The sequence below is a fragment of the Hetaerina americana genome, unplaced genomic scaffold (genome assembly GCF_022747635.1).
Source record: "Hetaerina americana unplaced genomic scaffold, ioHetAmer1.1.p SCAF_41, whole genome shotgun sequence".
NCBI classification, from domain to species: Eukaryota; Metazoa; Arthropoda; class Insecta; order Odonata; family Calopterygidae; genus Hetaerina; species Hetaerina americana.
In genome coordinates this window covers 1967070-1991857 of record NW_027286997.1, presented here as the reverse complement: position 1 = coordinate 1991857, position 24788 = coordinate 1967070, and the positions used below count along the sequence as shown (strand labels likewise).

Genomic DNA, 24788 nt, shown 5'->3' with positions numbered 1-24788 from the left:
TGTATGGAATATATTAATTTTTTTATCCACCAGATGGGTGTTGAAAAGTTCACTTAGGTTAGTTTCAAGTGAGTCTGCGAAAGAGTCTGTGAGTCTGAAATAGTCCGCTGCTGGTGCCAATTCGAGACTCTGAGGGGGTTGCGATCGAGGGTTCTGAGGGACTCTGAGGGACTTGAGATCGTCGCGATGCCCATGCAGAGGGTTTTTGCTATCAGACTTCCTGGACTCTGCTCTTTTGGTCGTCCATCCAAAGACTTTCGGGAGGACGAGTTTAGCTCAGATCTTTCGCATCGTCAAATTTTCTGCGATATAATGGTGTGTGCGCCATTACTGTCTAATGAATGCCACTGCAATATCTGCGGTCGTGCGATCACACTTAACTAACCCACACTGTCTGATCGCAGCACTTCACGCAATGCATGTCAGGATAAAAATTGTTACCCCGATACTTTTTATAAAAACCTTGTGTGTAAAAATTATTTTATGCCTTTATCTCCAATTTGATTGGGCAGCATCGACAGCCAATGAATGCGTGGGGGCATGCCTCGGGGCGTGTGGGACATGTCACGCGGTTAAGCATTCGCCCTTCACGATCTTCATGCTTCGAGAGCCTTCGAATCGTTTTAATAGCTTGCGTACTTTTAGGCGGTCATCGACTCCCTTTGCATTTTCCGTTCTTCCTCTTCTCTCCATCGTTGTCGGCGATCCTGGGTGTGGCTCACGGGGGGGGGGGGCTCGCCCCTTGACCCCGCCGACGCCACGCCTCCACCGACGAACTTGGCGTATAAAACTAACCCATCAAACTTTTCGGGTTTAGCGTAATGTGGTTTTTCTGGTGCACGCACCCTGTCGCCGCCACCCCCTCCGCGTCCACGGGCGCCCCCTCCCCCCGGGGGCCCCGGCAACTTCCTCTTTTCTTTCGTCCGGCCGCATTCAACTCGGGATTCCCACCCCTCGAGGTGGCGGCGATGAATTAGTAGCGAGGGGGAGGGCACGAGCGAGCCCCCGCCCCGCCTTCGCCCATTATCCGCGGGCCCTCTTTGGCGGGAGGAGGGGGGTCTTTGAGACTATGAATTATATTTGATTAGAGTTTTCATGAAATAAACGCCGGTATCTAATTGCAGCGTACTTTGGAGAATCTGGTGTGGCGAACTTCATCAGTGTGTTTTTAATTTGTTCAATTGAGTGGGGATCGAGATGGTTATGTGCCTATCGTACTGGCTTCCCCACCCAGAAGGCCTGGGTTCAAATCCCGTCGGTGTTCAATATTTTTCAGTGGTATCTCGATCCCTACTTGAGGTTCTTTGCGGAGGGCACTTTGAGTGAGTATGGCGTCCGTCGGAAGGGACGTTAAGCTGCGGACCCCTTGGCGCCTTTCGTAAAGAGTAGGCTAATGCCGACGTTGCCAACAAATATTGATAGTGCTCAAAATGATTCGCAAAAATGTCGTCGTTACAACAAATACCTGCGCTGCATTCCTTGTAACTAGGGTGCGTTTTTTCCTACTTCCTAAATGTCCCTCTTAAACATATTCATGGTGTTTTGTCGACTCGGCCAAGCTTTTTCAAATTATCCATTGAATAACGAGAGGCTATTTAGAGCTTTTACGTTCCCAGTCATTGTTTGGACTTCGGGTGGCCATCCGACCGGGACTTGAGCCCGTGGCCAAATTTAGAGTATGTCAGTGCAAAAACTAAAGAACACTTGAATGTTTGATCGACCGGTCCAAGTGCCCACTGCCCTTATTGCTGCTCCGTATTGCTGCAACCCCTTTCACATTCTCCCCGCGAGCCGGCAATGTTTCCGCGGAGCGAATGAATTTCGAAGGTTTGGGTCGCAAGCAAATGATTTTCGCAGCCACGGCAAGGGTTCCTTATCGCTGAGCACCGCGGATGATTCGGGGCGAGAGGGTGTCTTCCCTCGTCGATAGGCGGTCGAGGGGAGGGGGTGCACCGGAGTTATGGCGTGCGGAATGAGATGTGAAAGGCTAATCTTGCTCTTCATTCCGTGGAGAGGGGAGCGATGGGTGGGGGGGCAGCACGTTCCTCCGCCCCGCTGGCTCCCCCTCGCCGCGGAACCTGTCTCCGCCCACGGGGACGTCTCCCCAAAATTGGTTCCCCCCTTTCCCACGCGGCGCCCCCCGTCCCTCGAAATGGAAAGGCCCCATGCAGCAGCACCCAGGTCTGCTGGCGACGCCGAGAGCTTCTTTTCGCGGGATTGATTGTGGATGTGCCGTGCTCTCGAAGCATAGTGGTGAATCCAGTGGGACGTGGTCACCCGACGGTTGGTCTGGCCACGCTGAATGTTTGCCACAATGTCACAGAAGCGCCCCTTGAGTTCGTGACTTCGTGGCCCCAAGACGTCCGGCCGATCGCTTCAGCCTTGAAAAGGATTTTGAAAATATAGAATAAGAATCATCAGAACTATCATTGCCCACTATTATTATTGTGCTATCCCAATAAAGAGTTTACGAGAAAAAAATCATGGTAAAACCCCAATTAATTAACACTTATGAATGTCATTGCTACAGAAGCATTTTGTTGCCTTACAGTAATCTCTCAACCAATAACGCTTATAAAAAATGTCCAAACAGGTGCTATCAGTGATTTTATTTGAAAAGTACGAGGACAGCATTTTTCTATTCAGCATTCAACGAATTTCTGAATACATTTATAAGTAATGTTTATGACGACCTTCAGGTGAAAGGAAATTTTTAAAAGGAAGGATTGTTTTCTAACATTTAAATAGTGGTGGATCAGAACAAATTTGCCCCCATGCAGCGCCATCTATGGATTATTTGCGAAGTCGCTGAAGTCATTCATTGTTTTGATTCGGTATTCGTATGTCTGTCGGTGAATGAAGATTATAATGCTTGCGAATAACCCGTCAGTTGCAAAGTGCGCGCTGTGAATCGATGTTTGTATGCATTAGGATCATCAGCTGCCCCAATTCCTCGGTTACCTTTCCTGTTTTATGGACCTACGGCAAAGTGTGAAGTAAAGGCGAAACATTGGTGTGGAGACTTCAAAAATGGCCGCACCCACGTGAATGATGAAGAGCGGAGTGGGAGGCCGATTATTCAGGAAAGGATGGACCAAGAGGACCAGGGACTGCGATCCGATCGGCGATCGACGTTTAGTGGTGCTCTGGTTGAAATTGATTTCCTCTCGCACCACTATTTACGCCGCCGTAGAAGGCTCGGATATTACAAAATATATTCAAGGCGGGTCCCGGGAATTCTCACACAAAGAAACAAAAAGATCGCAGCTTTTCTGAGTGGAGCTGGACTTTTTGATGACCATCCCACAGTCCCGACCCAGCGACTATTCCCTCCTCTTACACTCGAAACAGGTTGGCAACGGTTTAAAGACGATGAGAGACTCAAGACCGTCGTCGTCAACTGGTTCAAACCCCAGGCGTCGAACTTCTATAGGTCTGCGTAGAAAAGTGTAGTACGTTACGAAGAGTGCTTAGAGGAGATCGTCCATTACGTAGAGTGAAAGTGAAGTGGGTTTGTATGAAACTGCAACCCTCAATAAAGGCGTTGTCTTGGGAATATATTTTTTATGACCAAACGGACTTGGCTTAAAAAATAATCATCGTTTTCAATGATGTCGTGCAATGAGGAAGTTGGGGGGGGTATGTCTCCGTGTGAATTTTTGGTCTTAATAACTAAGAACGACTGTAGTGCTGACTTTCCGGTGCACTCGACTCTGAATCCCCTGTCCGTGATATCTAAGATGTTGCCCAGCGAAAGCATTATGCTCGGCGAAATATGCTAAAATGCTCTCTCATTCATTGCGCAAAAAACCATCTCCATCGCTTTATTTTTGCAATCGCATCGACTTGTTTATTTTTATCTTTATTTTTTCAATTGGAGATGACTTGACCTTGCACCTATCGACCATTTCCTCCCCCTGCGCTCAAGTAACACTGGTTGGGTGCCCAGCGGCTTAAAGACGGCGAGGAACTCAGGAACTCCGTTGTCAACTGGTTCTATTCCAGTGAAGAAGGGATGAAGGAAACTTCCATTGGCCACTAAAACCTTTTTCAAACGGATATGTTTTTTTATGACCAAACGGCCCTCACTTTTCGAATATGCCTCATAATAAACAATGAGAGTCCATCGCATAAAATTTCATCACTGTCCAAACCCGATCATTGTCCTGCTACGCTCAAATCTTCCAATTAAACACAATGCCACTCCACCAAATGTTGCTTTCACCGTGGCTTTGAAGTACGCTGCATATACACACTTTTTGGTCATGATTGCAGTATCTTTCCCGCTTAGTATTTGAAGTAACAATATGCTCTCATTCATTCGGCCAACGCACTTTCTGTTGCAAGCATAATACATGCGCAATAACCCCATTGAAGTGATCACGTTTGGGATTTCTTCGACCAGGGAAGTGTTCTTTTCTTATGCATGAAACATGCTCCTTGGAAATATAATATATAACGCCTTCTGATTGGCAGCAATTTAGAATCCTGATTCGCCTGAAAACATAAATTTGCACGTGATCAAGCTATGCAGCTCAGATTTAAATGCGCATCATACTACCTTGATCAAAAAGTTCCCGGAATAACCACCGTGTGGCGCTCCCATCGTTCCGATTTGAGTTCTGTTTTTTTTGTTAAATTGGTACATCTGTTGTTGATATTCCCTTTAAATCTTAGTGTCATAACTTGACATTTGCAAAAGTTACGTAGCCAAGAGTACATCTATCTCTGTGTGTGTTGGCGATTTTTTACAATTGCAGAAATGGATTTAAATTTGCAACAACGAACTTGCATTAAATTTTGCGTAATAAAACGGATTTAGTGGCGCACGGACGTTGGAAATGTTGGAAAAGTGTTTCGGCAACGATTCTCTAAAAAAAAACGGTCGTTTACCAGTGGCACGAGCGGTTCAGAAGTGGTCGTGAGTCAATCGAAGATGATGAACGCAGTGGCAGACCATCGACATCGAAAGTCGGTGAAAAAATTGATAAAGTAAAAGAAATGTTGGTCAATAACCGCAAATTAACCATCAGAGAAATAGCGGAGGACTTGAACATTGCCTATGGATCCGCCCAAGACATTGTGGTTAATGATTTGGGTTTCCGTCGTGTAGCAGCAAAGTTGGTGCCAAGAGACCTCAATTTCATGCAAAAAAGAGACCGTGTTGACGTCGCAAAAGACATGATTTGCGAGGCTGAATCCGATCCCACATTCATCAAAAGGATCATTACTGGAGACGAGACGTGGGTTTATGAGTACGACACGCAATCCAGACATCAGGCAAGTGAATGGCGTTCACCAAATGAGCCGAGACCAAAAAAACCACGTCGTTTTCAGTCAAAAAAGAAGGCAATGCTGACGGTTTTCATGGATTACAACGGTGTAGTGCATCATGAATTTTTGCCAGAAGGCCAGACAGTAAACAAAGAGTATTATTTGGGCGTTATGAGACGTTTGCGTGAAGCAATTCGCCGAAAGAGACCAGAAATGTGGGCAGAAAACTCGTGGATTTTGCACCATGATAACGCACCGTCGCACAGTGCTATCATTATTCGTAATTTTTTGACGAAAAATGCAACAAATACCATCCAACAGCCACCGAATTCACCTGATTTGGCTCCCTGTGACTTCTTTCTGTTCAATCGAGTTAAAAAACCATTACGGGGAACGCGTTTTAGCAGCCGAGAGGAAGTAATGGAAAAATCGCAGGAAGCACTGATGGACATACCGAAAACCGACCGTAACTTTTGCAAATGTCAAGTTATGACACTAAGATTTAAAGGGAATATCAACAACAGATGTACCAATTTAACAAAAAAAACAGAACTCAAATCGGAACGATGGGAGCGCCACACGGTGGTTATTCCGGGAACTTTTTGATCAAGGTAGTATTTAGTTTCTATTCCAAATTTTAATACTGCTTTCAGGAAATATTTTGGTAAATCTGGCTGATTCTTGACCACTATGAAATTTTTCACCAAAACCAAAATTCTCAAGTAGCGTAAAATCCTGGAGTTCCCCAGAAATATTTGGGGATCATAAGTGGTGCCTCTTCAATGTTGTTTAAGTAGTAGTACCCCTGACCTATTAAAGAATAGGGAAGAAAATTTTGAAGCATCGTATGAAAAATTGAATAAACAATAATAAAAGCGTAATTAACAGGGGGTAAAAATCACAGAAGTTACCTGAACACCTTCAACTCGATACATTTCTTAAAGATTGGCTGAAGTCATTACACATTACCTCATAAGAAGACGGTGAACATTCTGAAAAAGATAAAGGACGAGGACCTCTTTCTTCTGAAGTGCCTAATGCCGACAAGAAAGTTTCCGCAAAAGTTTTGTTGGTTCGCCAGAAAGTAATTCTTGTGTCAAGTGGCTCTTCAGAGTCAATGAAGAATGTTCGGTGTTGAACATCTGGAGCAGAGCAAACCTCTCCTCGTCTACCGGCCAATGCTTCATGGCCTCTCTGCTTCATATCGCTTAAGAAAACTTGTAAAAAAACTTTCCATGAATATTTATGCAAAATATTTCCTCAATGAGTGAGAATAAAACCATTATTATGGCAAGCAATACGTTGAAATTATTTCAAAGTACTTGTCCATTAAATGCATGTGTCGTCAGCTTGTCATTGGTTCTACATATTACTGTAAGTTTCAACAGATGATGCTACGATGGAGATATCTTCTTGATAATGCTAATTTTATTTTACTGATCATTTCCACCGTAGAACAATAATTATTGCCTATTGATTCAATTTGGTCATAATCGCCGGAGAAACGACCTTCCAATTGTAAGAGACTTAATCTGTAATTTGACCTCTCTCGCTCCCGTAGGAGTGATTCCCACCCTAGGTCCTTTAATAATTCTGATACTGATCCTCGCCGCATACTATTTGATTCCGTTTTAATTCCGAATTCGTGAGGATCCCATAATACACCAGCAGCATACGAGTGTGGTCCCAGAAGTACCCGACCCAACAAAGAAAACACAAATAATTTGGAAAAAAATGTATTTATTTTCAACATAATCTCCTTTCGGCTCTATACACTTTTCCTCGCGATGTTGAAAAAGTTCGATATCCTTTTTATAATAAGAACTGTCTTGCTCCTCAAAATAGCCATTAACTAAGCCGACATCACTTCTTCACGGTTGGAAAATATTTGACCATCGAGCCATTTTTTCCATTTTGCGGGCAGAAAATAATCCGAGGGAGCTAAATCTGGCGAATAGGGTGCATGAGGTAGCAATTCAAACTTTAATTCATGAAATTGGCCATTGCAATAACGGATTTGTGAGCTGGGGAATTGTCTTGATGAAACAACACATTCTTCTTAGCCAAATGCGGCTGCTTTTGCTTGATTTCTTCGCTCAAACGTTGCAATAAGTTTGCATTATATTCACTGTTGATAGTTTTTCCTTTTTCAAGATAGTCTATGAAAATTAGCCCATGCGCATCACAAAAAACCGACGCTATGACCTTGCCAGCAGATGAAACGGTCTTCGCCTTTGTTGGAGCCGGTTCTCTCATTTGAATCCATTGTTTTGATTATTCTTTTGTCTCGGGTGTGAAGTAATGGACCTATTGTTATGAAACGGCGCAAAAATTCTGCTTTGTTGCTGTGAAACTTTGCCAAACACTCAATTGAAACATCTTCACGACATTGGCTTTGCTCGAGTGTGAGCAAACGCGGCGCCCATCTTGCACACAGCTCTCTCAGGTCCACATTTTCAGTTGATATGCAATGTAACGCACTTTTTAAAATGCCTACTTTGTCTGCTAGCTCGCGCACTTTCAGTCGACGATCATTCAATGTTACCTTGTGGATTTTCTTCACCGTTTCTGGTGTCGTCACCTCATGTGGTCGACCAATGCGATGTTCGTGTTGATAGTTCGTAGGGCCTCGTTTAAACTCTGCTACCCAATATTTTACTGTTATAAACGAAGGAGCAGACTCAGAGTAGAGTCCAGTTCAGCTTTTATATTGGTTGGGCTGAGGCCTTTCAAATAAAAGTATTTTATCACACAGCGACGGCCAATTTTCTCCATTTTAACAAATTCAGTGAAAATTTTCACTATTTATGGCTGCCAACAAATGTTTGGAGACGCCAAAAACGTGGCGTCTTCAAACATGAAACATATGCTTTATATATTGCGTACTTTTAAATACAGTGATATTGTTCAAACAACTACCGCCATATCCGAGTCAAGCCGGATACTTATGGGACCACCCTCGTATGCTAAATGGGGCCTAGCCAGTGGAAGATATCATTGACTTTCAATCGTCTCGTCACATTTCCCCAACCCTCACATAAATTCTAACTTTTCCTATATTATATCCACATTAGGCCCCGAAATTCTTCAGCCATGAGGTGTATGGAGTGAAGGTAGTTAATGAGTGAGTATTTGAGACCACGCTACTCCGTTATACCCGACGCAGTGGGGCATCACGGAATAGTGTGGACTCCACAAATTTTCCAAAAATTCATCACTTCACACTTGTTGAAGTTTATGGTCATTTCCGGGTGTCTCACCAGCGTTGTATTTTCTTAAGGTGTTCTGCTAATGCTACTTCTTTAGCCTCATGAGTACGGTTATCTGTAGAAACCACTTCGGCAGATAAAATAACTATTCACCATGGAGTTCATGTCGTCGCCGTAGAGAAGGAATAAAAGGGGTCCGATGACACTTCCTTGAGGAACACTTGAAGTAACTTTTGCTTCATTGAACTTAACACCATCCATGACACCTTTTTCCGCGCAAAAATTCAAAAAAATCCTTATTTTTTATCTAGAATATTTTCTCAGTGTTTCTAGGATCTTCCCTGAGAAAGTTTTTAGGATAAACTATAGGCAACTTTTTGCTTACTTTAAGTGATTCATTAAGTCTTTCAGTCTGAGAAACTGTAATTCTATCTGTAATATTTTATCGCAAAATTTTCTTTAATATTTTTGATTAACCTCGTCTATAACATTAATATGTACGACCCTCTGTTCACAATCGTGAATGGCACGAGCCGTGATTGGCAAGAATCATGTCAATCGGAGACGTCTTGCGAGATGCGTCGGTCGTCTGTGTCCTTCAATAAAGCCTTCAGAAGAGCTGGATCTTTTGATTCAATGATCCTCAACGACTCTCCTGGGACGACTCTCCTCTTTTAAATTTGAATTGCACGCATAGGGGTGATGAGAGGCAAAACAATCAATATTTAGCTAAATGTAAGCAGAAAATATTTTATTCATGACTTAAATATATCGATTGGGGCAAAGGGTAGTGAAGATTGATTAAGATGATGACCTAATGTGTAAGGATCTTGTAATTGTTAAAAATAAGAGGAGGCTCGGTCAATCCAGTGGTAACCAGTGAACATGCCGACTTATTCATGTAATTGGCGACCTGCAATCGCAGCTGGAAGAAGTGGATGGTCGCCTCCCTCCGCGTTCCCGTCCGCCATGGCTGTCAAAACCTTTACGTACATTCGAAATCACTTCATCTAACTGAGAGTCATAACTATACGTGTCTGCTTCTTCCAGCCATTCTCATTTCCATTGTCTTCAGCGTCCCCTAGCAATCCCCTGGCTCCGTCCCAAGCGCCCCCTTGTTTCATAGCGTGAGTTTCATGATGCCATTACGCTCAGAAACATAAAAATATATCAAATTAAATGATATCATTAAATTTTTGTTACAAATAATCGTTGAATCTTGTTTTTTTTTCTCTTCGATGTCAATGAGGAAGACCAAAGATAATATTTTCTTGGCGATCGGCGTCAAATATAGGTTTAATTCATGAAGAGGAATGGCATGTCGTGCCAGCAATCCAGGGGCAATCTTTCCCCCTCGGCGCCCGTCCCCTTCCCGTCCGTCTATGTATTCTCTACCGACGTCGAATGAAGATACTCCCGATCAGCTGGCCATTGACCCCGGGGCGGTCATCCTTCCTTGTGCGGAAATCTTCGTCTATCCAACCGTCTCACTTTCAATGACAATAAAATGGAGCATCGAGAGTTCCTTGCTTGAAATTGTGTGCGGGAGGAATAATTTGTGGTCTTAACTATGGGAAGCAATCTCGTCGCTTAGCGTGGATGTTTAGGTAGCTGTCCGCGCTGAAATGTAACGCGCGTCGAAAATCAAAGTGTCAGCGCGAGGCCTTGTTTTTCCTGTCGGACGATCTCAGTCGAGTTTGCATGCAAAGAATGGTCAATGGGCCCAGGAGAGCGTTGCGATTTGTCCCTTGGGGGTTCGACTCCCTACGGCAGGGGAAGGGGTTCTCTCCATCGGCTGACCACGCCCTCGCCCTGGGTTTCCCTCTTCCCAAGAAAAAGGAGGGCGGGGCGCGAGGGCGGCCCGCTTCGGAACGGAGAGGGATGCGCGCTCGGCAATCCTCTCCGGTGCGTGCGAGGGCGGCGGGCCGCGTACGACGCATTGGCGCCCCGCCGGTCGGGTGGTCTCACGCGTCGCCCCCTTTCATCGAAGAGAGCGGGACAAGGGCACTCGAAAAATATTCGCGCGAGGCCCTCAGGGAAGGGAGACGGATGGCGCGTGCGTGCGTACATGAGATAAGTGCGCGCAGGGTGTGGGGAGGGGGGGAGCGAAGCGGAGGGGGTTGCCTCCCTCCACTGTATTATTCATCGCGTCTTTTCGTCGCGCGAGTTCGTCCTGGATTAAAGAATTGAAACATTCTTCGCGTCTCCTCGCGCCCCCCTGCACGCACGCCTCGTCCCGGCCCCGCCCTCTCCTCCTCCCCCTTCCACGCCCCCCCCCCTTGTCGGCGGTGCTTGCCGGAGAAAAATTGGAGTCTTTCCCACCTCCACTTACCGGGCGAAAAAAATAAATAAGAAATGCGCACAGAGGGAATCAATATTCGCTTCTGCCCACTCCCCGCTCGCCGTAGGAGGCGGCGGGGAACGAGTTAGCAAGTAAAGACTCCCGCTGGAACCTCACCCCCCCCCCTCCCCCCTCCCATTCACTCTTCCTCTGAGCGGCAAAAATGTCGTAAAAGTTTAAAGATGCCGCGCTGCTACCAACACCATCTCGCCCCCCCCCCCCGCGGGCGGGGAAAGGCTACGGGGGGGGGGCGAGCATTCGCTCTTCCTTTCTCGAGAAGGAGGGGGGGGGATGCGTGCGGTTTATGGCAACCCCCCACCCCACGTATCCAAGGGAACCGAGGATTCGCGCCCGTGTCCTCCTTTATCGGGGAAGGCGCTCGAGGGGGGCGAGGGGACCCCTGGGGGACGCGGAAGAGGCCGACACAGCCACGCAAGCACGGTGGCAGGGAAGAGCGCAGCGGAACGGGGGGGGGTACTCCGCTGTCGTGAGCTGGCATTTGAATGTCATTGTCAACTTCGGGCTCTCTTCGGGGCGGAAAAAAGCGCGGCGCGGAGGAAAAGCATGGCGGAGTGCGACTGTCATTCTTTTTTGTCGCTCTCGCGTAGAGCACGTAGCCGCCGCTGCGCCGCGCGCGCGCGCATCGCACCCCTATCCGGTGCCCCCGTCCCCTCTGGTGTTTACTTATTTATTCTATTCCACCCCTCCCACTGCCGACGCGGGAAGGTGTCCCCATCCTCTTTCGTTTGCTTCTGTCGGCGGCGAACGTGGAGCGCCCCCCCTTATAATAGCCCTCCTCCGCTCCGAGAGCCCCCCCCCGCGACCCCCCTTTGGAGGGTTAAGCGGCGCGAAGCTGTGTGCGTGGGTCGGCTGCGAGGGTCACCGGAGGTGTGAATTGAAGGATCGGGGGAGGGGGCTGAATCCGAAGTGAAAAGCATTCTCTTGTAGGGAAGGAAGGGTTAGCTGGGATGAAGTGATTGGCGCGGCTAGGGCGGCGCGAAAACATGGCGTTGAGTAGAAATATCCGCGGTATTTATTCTAACACGTTGCAAATATCACCTTGGAGACATTTTGGTCGTTGGCATCGCTCTCTGAAGTCTCCAGAATTGATGAATTCGAAGTGGGGGCGAGTGTGGGAGAGGCGAGCAACCGATGGCGCCAGTTTGATATTTCAGTACCCTGCAACCCAACGCTGGGGTGTGTGGCTGGGGGTGAATACGAACCAGAATAATTTCGATCCAAAATACTTTTCCATATTAGCGCGGCCGGACAATATACTCCCTATCGTTCGTGAAAAAATGGCATCTTAAATATATCTGTTCTACACCTCTCAAATTTTATTTAAATGATCTCTCCTACTGTCGCACGAAGGGGATAATAATACATTTTCAACATCACTGCTAAAGAGACGTCCTTCCAATGAATGCGATTTAATCTGTAATTTAACCTTAGCTCCGTAAATAATTTCAAGCCAAGCTGCTCTAATTTTTGTTCACGCTATTAAGTACATCATAACAACGTTTTACAAATTTAGCTCCTCAACACTGCACGCAATCGGCAATCAATCCAACTTTATGAGGATCCCGTATACACATACGCACACGCTGGGCGTTTGGCAGGGGGTGACCAGACTACTTTTGGCACAAAATGTCCCCCCCCCTTTCCTTAGCGCGGTGGGATAACGTTATTGTGATCCCTTCCTTATCATCCGCGGTAAAAATCAGTATATCATTGCGAAAAAAACCTGCCACCCTCAGGAAACGAACCCGGGTCAGTGCACTAGCCACCGCATCAATGCCATTCTTGTACGCTTTTAATATTTTTAAAGGTTCTAAGATTGACAAATAGACTGTTTTTTCATAGTTATTACGGAAGACTTTTCAGTCAATTCACTTTTCCACGTATTTGCCACGTTCGTTCGAAATGGCGTAGTGTTTGACAAATTCACTGCTCTTACAGCAATGATTAGTGAAGTGACGCAGCCAAGGTAGCTCAAAATGCAGAGGATATTTGTTAAGTTCGCACAAAAACATGATTAAAATTAGTAATTAACTCAGCGATATCGCTGCTGGCGATGAAAAATTTATGGCGTGGAAATGATGCGAAGATGAATTGAAATATGAAGATTGGACGGAACGCTTTGAAATTATGAAACGCTGTTGCTTCTATATCATAAACCATTTCCATGATTATTAGTTAAAAGTATTAAGCAAGCATTTTTATGGTGCGAATGAATAAAATTCCTGTAGGAAAAACGGTCTCTACCGGCACCCTTGCATCTCGAAGACTGCTACCCAACGGTCAGCTAATGGAGTCAATTTCTCGCATCTAATGCTCCAGGTTTGTGAAACCTGAAGAACTACGAAGGGTAGTCGTATGTGTTTGACTACTTTAGCAAACCCATACTTGCGTAGGGATATTTAAAGAAAACTCACAATACCCATGGGAACCGAGAAGACTAAGAGGTGCTTGAGTTACTTAGGGATTGTCACCGGAGTTGATGTTTTGATCTCAGAAAGAAATCTTTTGAAGGCGTTTGACTGAACGCAATCCGCAAATGAGTTCTTCTCTCTCTCTCTCTCCGTTGGGCTAAACTCCGGGCTCATTCCGGAATATCCCCTCAATTGACTGCCATTAAAAATCCTCTTCGGCCTGCATTTAATGTTCACCTCTTTTCAATTATCGCTTGAGATATCCACTTCATTACGACCGCCTGTGGAAATTAAATAGTGTGACTAAGGGTTTGAATGCCTCTAGCGTTCATTAAGGTCGTAGTATTATTAGACACTTAGTATCAGACCAAATCAATCGTATTAATTACTTGGTTTGATTGGACATCGAATTAATTTCGAGTTTTCTTTCAATCAAGTCATATAGTGTGTGTGTGTGTTCTATTCCTTTCGCACCTTCTTTCGTAGTGGGCCGATTTGGTCCGTGGGCAGATGAATGACGAGGAAGGAGGGCCGCACTTCTTCTCGTACTTTGGCTCTCCTCCGCTTCCTTTCATTCGTCTTCATTTCTCCTTGAGTACATTTGTACAAACCCCGTTGCGGAGACCCAAGTATCTCTCCAGTTTTACTGAAATTCTCTCAATATTTGTAATAGAATTTATTGGAATCAAAGGCTTTTATGAAAATAATTCATGGCTTCTTGAGCACGTCGGCACACTTCAGCCGGAGCGGCTTTTCCACGACTCGAAAGCCCTCTTGAGTAACAGAAAAAAAAACTACTTTTATTTGTTCACTTTTGCATCAAGTCTGTCGAGAACTGTTTTTTCACATGAAAACGGACTTCAGTTTAAAATGTAGGACTTATCCCTTCCCTACCAAATATATACCTTTATACATATCCCTTTTTACTGGACCTTTTCAACGGCACATGTCTCTATTGGCACAGTCCCTTATTACTTGGAACTTTCCTTCATTTTGATCTTCCCGTTCCACACGGTCCATCCAGCCATAATCCCGCCCTGAGTAAGGTACTGCCTTTCGCCCAAATTAATGATTTAAATTGCTGCGATTTATTCCTGTTCTCAAATGTTTTTCTAGGCTTCACATTGTCCGACTGATTTTCAACAGAATCTGCGGGGTTCGTTTTTACTAAGGAAAACGGGGGAGTAGGGATGGGAATAGGGGATAGGGATGTTGGGTGCGATGAAGGGAGGGAGGAAGCATGCGGAGATGAAGAGGGGCTTGTTGTAGATGTTGGGTCGTGTTTTTGTTTGGAGAGTGAGGTCAATGTATTTCTGTGCGCTTTTATTGGCTGAGTGCAGCCAAACCTTTCCTTAACCAGTTGAATATCAACTAGATTCCCCCAAGCATGAGGATGAAAAGACGGCCCTCTACAAAACAGTCGAAACCATGAGAATGTACGACGCATGGAGGTGTTGCGGCCCGTTTTTTAATTATCTTGTGAACATTCTCACATTTTTACCATTCATCACCGAAAAAATTCGTGTGTTCGCATATTTTAATTTTGACTTCTTTATTAGGTTTTTCATTTGTCGTCTTATAAGCAAACCTTGTCACGTTATCGAGACTAACGTAACTCTGCGGACTCATTCCGTGACATGTAACGCAAAGAGGTTTCGACTGTGCAATTGTGCTGGAAGTGGATGCTCTCTCGTTCGCGCAGTTTCTCTCTTGCATCGGCGCCGGGGAGGAGCCCGGAAGCGGCGACGGCCGGGGTCCTCTGTGCCCCGGGTCCATCTCAAACAACGTCTTGGATCTCGCACCGTCCGCGTTGTACTGCACCACGCGTTTCCTTCGCAGTGATCCACTTCCGCTCCTCCATGCGCTATGCTTATTTATTTTGTCTCCACGAGTGATCACCGGGTGGTTCGTTCGCGTAGAGGGCTCGTTTTCGTGACAAACAAATTGGTGCGCAGGTGGTGACCCCTCTGCAACTGCTTAAACGTGCTGAGGATTACAAACGGATGAAGTTTCCACTCCAAAGTCGTTTTATAATTAATGGTTTCTGAGATTCTAATCGCGAGCGAAACCAAATGAGACGCACCTAATCGGCGAAATGCGATTAGAATCGCCCAATTCAGCATTTTTAACTTTGAGTAGTTTATGTTTTTTCTTAATTTAGCCTCCAAATTGAAGAGGGTCTCGGATTGTCAATGGAAACCGTTGATAGGACGAATCGCCTCCCAGAATCGATGTGCGACCTTGTCCTCCGCCACGATCCAGGGAACTGCGATCATTATATGAAATGCCGTTTCAAAACTAATGTTGCTGTTCTCTCTAAACCGCTCTAAGTTATATCCAGTGGGTGTTTTTCATCATGTAAAACATGCGTAATAATATTCATCGACTCATAACTTCTAGCAATATGCTTACGGTAATATTTCTGTATGCATATCTGGAAATGCACCGTAGAAACAAAAAGTAGGGGAAGAGGATGGTTTTCTTTAAAAGTAAATAAACATTATCTACGTCACTAAGCGGTGCTCACCGTTAAGTAAATAGGGGTTAGAGGGACAATATTAAAATTCTCCACTTCTTCAACTTATTCGTCACATAAGCAGCGAACGAGTGCTCGTCCCGGGAAACAAGCCACCTCCTTTGGAATTGCGAATGTCTTAAGGGTCGCGAGCTCTAATTCGCGCATGCGAAATGAAACGAACGACTTAATTTCCAACTTTATTTTTTCCCGAGAGCCTTAAAGTGTTTTTTTCTCTACTTGGCTATTACTTAATCGGAGCCGAGTTTTAATGGCTCCCGCTTATTTCCCACGGCCGACGATTTGAAATGTAAATGCGCTAATCCTCCGATAATATTTAACCTCTTTTTCCTCATCCTCCTCGGGAGGAACCACTTTTTAATCTTCGTGAATATTCATGGAATATATACATTCCAACGCCCCTTGAGGGAGGAAGGAAAGAGCTCCTTTTAGGCGACTACAATCGAGTTAACGAAATATTTAGTGAACCTAGAGGACTCCAGTTTCCTTGGCAAATTTCTATTCAACCGCCGTGATTGTCTCTGGAGATGAATCGCCTAATTGAGTGTATGCAGCTTCGATCGTGAGCTCCTTCGATTGTCCAATCCAGCGAGGTTGGCGCCCCAGGCGATGGGGAGGCAAGCGAGGTGGCACCAAGGCCGATTGATCCTTACGAGGGATGTGGTTGCGGCAGGCCAAATTGATCGGTCACCTTGGCGAAGGATTTAATCACCATGAAACAAAACCCTCGCACGCATTGTTATTCCGCCGATTGAAATAACCGGCAGGAAAATATTAATGGCCAATCCGTGAATGAGGAATCATTCCTTGAAAAATAAGAAGCATAAAATCGCTTATTTTATGTAACTGGCATTTGAAACACAGGATTTCACAAGAAATGGAATTTAAGGAACTTACTTCGAGGGTCTTTTCCGGCGAGTGCTTCTGATGGCGCCGACCCACGAATATCGATGTGCCCACAACCAACCAAGTCTCTGGCACAAAATTAAAAATTACCCGCTCCAATCCGCTCATCTTTTGGAAGGATGCCAATGATAACCAGCCGCATTGAATTTGTTGCGACGTTTTCCACAAAAGTCTTCTTCCCCTAAATGTAAACGGTTTCCGGATCAGGTAAATCAGAATCCGATTGTAAATCGCATTGTGAATTTATTACATTTACGGGATCTACGGTCGTTCCCGTTTGTGTAACAAGTAAGACCCACACATAAACCAAGAAACTTGTGCGTTTTTGGCCGAAGTGTACATGTACGTATACGAATAATTAAATCAGTTGAGACGCAATCCTGAACCTTGAGGAAACGAATAACATGCGACAGGTAGAGGAGATTTCTTTCAAGTTTTTAGGAACTTTCACTCACGTGTCATGGACTGTAAAGGCTTCTCTCCTCTCCTCTCTCTCTCTCTCTCTTCATCCAGGAGCCTTCCAATCAAATGCAACGAGGGATTAAATTCCCTTGCTCATTATCATAAATGTCGCGCGACGAGTTGGTTATTTTTCAAGTTCCCGCTGCGGAAGAGTAATGTGTTTCCCTCGGCTGTTTCGTCGCCCTTGCCTCTTGTCACCTTTTTTGCGAGGTCCTTGCGGATTGGGGAGGGACGGAAAGGGGAGTGTGATTCAGTCGGGGCAGGGTTTTTGCTCCGCGGCGCTGTAATTTTCTTGTCGCGGCCGCGAGGGATCTCCCGCCCGCTTCGCCCCTCCTTGCACCACCCCCTCTCTCCACTCGGGATTCCCGCTCCCCGAGCAATCCTCCTCCTCCCCCCGTACCCCTTTTCCCCTACCGCGCCTCAAGGTCTCTTCCGCGCTTTTGGGTGGGGATGCAACCGGGGGGGAGGGGGGTGCTGCGGACCCCCGCGAAAGACTCTGAAAGGCTACTTAGTATGAGTGATACGGTGTGCTTGCAGTCGACAAAGGAAAATGCCATTCACCTCGAATGCTACCTGTATAACTCTAGAAAACGGAACGAAGCGGTTCATAGTTTGATTAAACCTTACACTCTAATTAAAACACCCCATGACGAGCCTTTTGTGGTCCCTTGTATTACAATAAGAAAGGGCGACTTATTTTTCTCCGTCAGATGATAATTCGCCACCCATCTCATTGTTTGATTCTCGATTTGATCGCCCAGTTTTAATTATCAACCTGACCGCCGATTTGGGCCACGATCCACACCGATTTGCGTCTGCTAAACGCAGTCAGCGAAAACATCAATCAACAAATCAACTATAGATCTCCAATCAAATGTCGATCGTCTCTGGTGAAACTGACCGTGAATGAATCGCCTTATGTGTATGACATCATTTGCAGATGTTTTCAATGCCCGAAGATTATCACCTGCATAACTCAACTTACACCCTTCGGCCGTTGGCCATGTTCAAATGTATGGGCCGTGGATTGATTCGTACATAATTAAGTATGATAATGGCATGACATCAATCAGCACTCCCTCTTCCAACCTTGACCGTTCGAGGCGTGGCCTTATCCTCTCCGCTAATCACCGAGTCTCCCCTCGACCGCCCGCCAATGAGGCAATCCGACAGAGTCCCAGGGCATCATCCCCCATCGCCTTGCAGCATCTCAATGAATCTTCAATATTCTATAATCGACGTTCTTCATTCGCCCACAATTCGTAACATGTTTTTTATAGTTTGTGAAAATTGATCAGACACTTGTTCGACAGAGCAGACTGGGTCCAATTGATGAAATTTCACAGAAAATAGGAATAGACTGAAGGCATGCACGACTCATGCAGAATCCGCAAATGTCTCCCAATCAGCCTGCACGGGCGTGGGATAGCTAAGGGAGAGTCACGATGGACAGTGTTAGGCAGGGGAGTAAGACATGGGAAGTCAGTTGTCTCCTTATATTTTCAATATATTTGCGGCAGAAATGGCAAGCGAGGCATGGGGAATGCTGTAAGCTGGAGCGGAAGTACAGGGTGCGGATCTTTTCCAATCAGTCAGATTTGCGAATGATCATGCATCAATTAGCCAGTCAGCCAAAGGGTTGGAATCACGTGGCGCATTACAGAATCAGTTGACTGAAAATGAGAAATTTTACAACAATATTGTATTACAAAATGAAGAAAGACTTGATTTCTGATGTTGTATGCTTAGTGTGTTGTCACCCCTGCCACACACCCTAGCGGTGGCAGGCAGATACTACGTAGATAGATACGATAGAAGGTGAGGGTGCCCAGTGGCATCCCAGAGCCAAACACAGACCTTCTGGTCAGTAGCTCAGGATTCAGAAATTATGCCAAAAGTGATTATTGCCAATGGTCTGAAAAACTGAAAATTTTAATCAGCGAATTCCTCTCCAGGATATGGAATCATGGCCTAGAACATTGAAAGTTTGAACTTGATGCTTTTTAAGTTATTTTTCGAAGAAATTGTCCAAGATTATCGAGTTTTTTATGCCGCTGCTTACGTTGCATGGAGGATCTGTTCATCTGCCGGTATTAATAATAATATTTGTTTGTGATTGATACAATAGTGAGAGAAAGATTGCACCCCTCATTGAGGTGAACAAATTTAAATCTTAATTCTGAGCGAAGCATGTGCTAGTATCTATGTGAAAAAAAGAAGTACCTATTTATTTTCAGGAAACTGGTTTTTTTTATCCCAAAAATTTCCAGAAAAGTATAACTAAATTGGACTTAACCTATGTTGCCTTGCAAATTATTATCCTATTTCTGCAGAATATTATAAGTCCTTACTCTAAAATGTCTTGTTGTGATTGGTCCCCAAGCAAACAAACGAACAAACGATGATTAATGTTCTGATTTGTAGTATATATTATTGGGTTTTTATTATTATCTAGAAGACTGTATTCAGAGGATTTGAATGAAATGGCTGGGTGGTGCGTTTGAGAAACTGGCTGAAGTGAGTGTTGATGATGGGCATTTCCTCCTCTCACAGCTCACCTGAAGCAGCAGCTGGTGGACTACATGTCCCACTACCCCAAGGTGCGGATCATCCGGGCTGCAAAGCGGGAGGGCCTCATCCGGGCGAGACTCCTGGGGGCCGCCAAGGCCACAGCCCCCGTCCTCACCTACCTCGACTCCCACTGCGAGTGCACCACGGGTGAGTCCCTTGGGGAGGCGTTGGAAAAGGTCCAGCGGTGGGGCAGCACCATGGTTGTACAATAACAGTGCAGTACTCCGATTATGGATTTTTAGGAAATTTCCCAGAAATATTTAAATTTATACTTCATTTTATTCCAGGATAACCTATACATCCATTTTGTAAAGATGCAAAAAGTAAACTCAATGTAAAATTAAATGTTGAAGCAATGCCGTCAAATGCTGAATGATTTTTTTCATATACTATTAAGGTTTCATGTATGGTATTATTTAGAAGTTACAGAAGTCCGTGTGGTGTACAGGTTGGTTACATTCTTTCTCCTATTACCTAAAATTCACGTCTGACTTCTCGGTTGGATTATGACTTTGGTGTTTGTGCAAAATGCATGTGATGCAGAATCAAATCCGAAAAATGAAATATGTTGTTCTCCCAAGTTTGAATTTATTGGTTGTCTATCAATTTTAAATATTGATAACTGTTTCACTAATTATTTAACAATATCAAGGCCCTTCCAACACTCCATTTCAATTCCTTCATAATCTTTTCAATTAAATGTGTGCCTCCCTTCCACATTTCTTCATGGATTGTTAACTCTTATTGCAAATTGAATTAAATGCCTTGACTTGGCATTGGGAATATGCCTTTCTCCATGATATCTCTTTGAAAACCTGTTTCAATGTCCCATTTACCACATCCCTCCTTCCTCAGACATGACACTACATTTTCAAACTCTTGAAGTTGTGTGCATTGAGCTTGGTGCTGTGTTTATGGAAGGAGGCCTGAACGTGGCTCGCTAGGAAATAGCCATCTCCTCTTCTCCTTCCATTCCCCACCCCGCCCACATTCCCTCCATTCCCCCCCCCCCACCCTTCCTTCCACAGCAGACATGGTCTTCTGCGCAGGTGTCGACAGTTCAGATGTTGAGACTCTTTCTAGAGACCTGAGCAATACTAGTTGCATCTAAAATTATGAGGAAAAATTTGCAGTAATTATTTTCTGGGAAAGGAAATCCTTATACTGTTACATCTGCAGTCTCTTAAAAGTAAACATAAGATTAGTGGAAAATGAAATCCACACGCACCCAAATGGCAAAAGTGTGTATCTTCCCCTTACTTGAAACTTTGCTTTTCACCTCCCCCCCTTTAATCAAACCAAGTGGCAATCATGTTTACAGTCTGGGCTGTTTCGTTTTCCATTGCTTCTGGGCTGTAGGCATGTTCATTTTTAATTCACATAAGGACAGTAGACCTGGGAGGGAATCAATTTTGTTAAGTCAGGCATGATGTGGTGGAAGGTAAACGTGATCAAGTCATAACAGGTAATAATGCACTCTCCCACTACCCACTATAAACAGTGGAACAGTGCATTACTATTTGCTATATATTGACCTGGGAGTGACACTGGCATCAGACTCAGCATGGGTATAGCATGTTGGAAATATCTATGTTGCTGCATTAAAGGAGTTACGGAGTCTCACCTATCAATGAGGAGAACATATTTGAATGAAAAAGTAAAGTGGAGGCATCCTTTGAGGTTGGTCAGAGACCTGACATGAATGAGACCTTGAACTTTAATGCACTTTAAGCATTTGGGATCCTGTGCAGAGTTGGAAATCATTTCAGAATTTTAACAAAAATATGGAGAGAAAATCTGCCTGCTATGAACAAAAAGAAAGCATGACGCCAGCATGTATTGGATTATCCTGGGCTGGAGGGATATGCTAAGAGAGCAAGGAGTACATGTGTGATTTAAACTATAAGATTTAAAGAATAATTTAATTTGAGCACCACATTGCATTTGACCACAGTGTGGCATTACAAGGGAGCTCAACAGCAGAAGCGATGGATTGGAGTGAGGAATCATTTATCTACACTTGTGATTACAACAGTAAGGAGTATAATGTACAATATTTTTACTTCTTGAATGCCATTAATCACCAAATGCTCTAAAAGCTGGTGGCCCAACACCCCCTGCCACCCACCCTCATAGCGGCTTTCAGGGTAAGATGCAAATCCATGGACTACAGTGTTAGAGAGTTTAGGGGCTGGGAGCGTTACAGAACAAGATGGGAACCCATTGAGTGTTTAGAGTGGAAATTGCCCATGTTAAGGACTGTGTGTTATTCACTTGATACAGCTCTGTTTCCACTCTCATCTGCTGAAGTCAAGGTGTTGGTGAGTTGTTAGCATGATGATTGCTATCTGGAAATCCATCCACTTGCTGAATACTTTCCATCTATACGAGGGGAAGTCAGTCAATTCTCGGACTATTTTGGATTGAATGCATTCCTGTAAATAGTAATGAGCATTTAATAAACTTTAATCAGATGGAAGTGATCCAGCTACTAGAGAATTGCTCTTTCACTGCAATGCCAAATCTCATGTGGTCTGATTAATCTAAAGAATTGATGAATCATGGAGACAGTAATAATAATAATTAGTATGTTTCAATAAACAAACAATGTGGGAAGAAATAAGAAAAAATGAAGTACTAAAGGTGTTGTAAAATGAAGTTGTAAAGGTGTACTGAATGCTGTGAGGGCATTATATGAAAATAAGAAAAAGGTTAATTTAAATTATAAATTGGGTCATTGAGCCTTTCAATGTTAATGATGGGTATCGTCAAGGTTGCTGTATATATTTCACCTGCTAGGTGATTTCATTTGAATTGTAAGTTTTATTTATTTTCTTCTTTTTAAAATTTATTTAGACTGGTCAAGTGTTTCAATAGTAAAGGAAGAGCATAATACATTATACTTGATCAATTCAACAAGACCTCTTTGGGGCATTCAAGAAGTATTGACAACATTGTCCCGGCATTGATACAGTATTGCCAATTTAAAATTATATGATCATATGCCACAGGGCCTAGAATCTTTATTGTCCTCTTTTGAAAAGTCATATTTTTCTCCACCTCATGGAAATGCAGAAAATCACATTTCATATCATGAGTACCCTGTATTGTCTCCAATTTCATATTGCCAAATCAAAAATATTATCCATTTGTCATGTTAAAGATAAATATAGATGCTCAGCGTTGATTTTTAAAGAAGGAATCAATTGACCACATCAAAATAACCTTTCTATTTTTGTAGTTGTTGTAAAAATACGATATGTATCAATGTATCATCATATCTCAAGGTCGTAATTTCACATTAGCAATTCTTCAAATGATCAACACATCTTGATACTGACCCCTTGGTATACTGATACCAACCCTTGATATACTGACATTTGGCCAGCTCTATTACTTGAAACCATATATCTATGTACATAGTATTCTGAATTTGTTCAGCCCATTTTCCACCAGAGGAAATTTCCTTGTCCCTATTCTCATATGCTAACCTGATGAGACCTCATGAGTCAGAGCTTTATTATACTCTTGTTGCCTTCTGCTGACTGCTGCTAATATGTTCATTACCCCCATTTATACATAGCGTAAAAGTATTCAGAAATATCATAATAAAAAAATAATCTCATTCTATATTTCAAGTCTCAAAAATGCAATGCATATTTGAATGCTTTAAGGTGCAATATAATGGGATAAAATTGATGTTAACTTGTTGTTCTACTTGTAGGATGGCTGGAGCCACTGCTGGATAGGATAGCTCGAAATTCCACCACCGTGGTCTGCCCTGTGATTGATGTCCTTGATGACACAACGCTCGAATATCACTGGCGGGGCTCAGGAGCGGTAAATGTTGGCGGATTTGATTGGAATTTACAGGTATTAACCAGATCATGTCTTAGTCTCCATTCCTTTGTGCCACAAAAAAATTTGACAACAGAGTAGCAACCACAGAAAAACGTTTTACATTTTTACATTTTACATACATGCTGAAAATGATATATTTTTGGTCATGAAGAAGACACAGCCAATAATTAACATTTTAACAAGTATCAAACAAGTTGTTCGTAGATCTTGCGTACCATGAGATATTTGGGTGCCTTAGAATGTACTTATCATATTCAATGGAATAAGTGCAAAATGTGAATTAGTTGTGTATGTTTCATAACCTCCTAAAATAGATCATTTTAGCACATATGTTAAGCAGAAATCGTCATTCAATGGTAATAAAAATCCAAGTTATATTTCCACCAACTATTTTCTTAATTTACTTTAAAAAGTTGCTTCTTTATGTTGAATTCATGTAAGTGGCATTCTTAAGATTTGGGCAGATCTGAGGGTAAAGTCTATCCTTTTAAGCTTATTTTCGTCAATAAGTTTCACAATAATTTATCAATATTTCTTAGCCTTTGTGATATGGTATTACTGCTCTGACTATTGATAATTTGAAGGATGAAACATTTTGGAAAAGCCAATGAAAAAATGTGAAACAATGAAGAGCAAAATGTTCAGGAATAATTCAGGTATCCCTATGGGTTCAGTATTTGGTCAAGTGCAGTTTCTCTTGCATACTAATGATCTCCCCGATGATTTTTCTTAAATACTGTAACTGGTACTCTTTTCAGGTAACTGGTACTTCTCTATAAAAACCTCCAATCTATGCCTAGCATCCTACTTCAATGGCTATATTTCAGCACCATACGTAACTACACTCCATGTCAAAGTTTTGACAAGCCTTTTCTTAAAATCCTTGTTTGAAGTCCCTGTCATCTTAAAATCCTTGTTTGAAGTCCCTGTCATCAACTCCCTCCTCCTTGTGAAAGGTTATTTATCCAACAGTTCACTCTCTTTCATAATACTCCACGTACATTTTTCTTGCCCTTTTTGAATCCCTCCCAAAATTTTTTCTCCTCAACTAACATACATAGAGCTATTTGGTTTGTTTTCTTTTCTGTCCAATTTACTTTTTCATTAACATCTGCACCCATAGCTTAAACTTAAGTATGCACATATCTTCTTGCCTTAATGACCAATATTCCAACCCTTACACTCCATATTAAAGT

The 24788-nt window shown here is 43.7% G+C and overlaps 1 protein-coding gene across 3 annotated transcripts in view; it reads left to right on the top strand.

Annotated features, from left to right (window-relative positions):
• The window catches only part of Pgant9 (polypeptide N-acetylgalactosaminyltransferase 9), a 316894-nt gene that overhangs the window by 276458 nt on the left and 15648 nt on the right, over positions 1-24788 (top strand). For all 3 annotated transcript variants that reach the window (XM_071591079.1, XM_071591078.1, XM_071591080.1), the window contains exons 4-5: positions 19714-19878; positions 23456-23604. In XM_071591079.1, coding sequence (XP_071447180.1) covers positions 19714-19878; positions 23456-23604 — 314 coding nt within the window. The remainder of the gene's footprint in view (positions 1-19713; positions 19879-23455; positions 23605-24788) is intronic.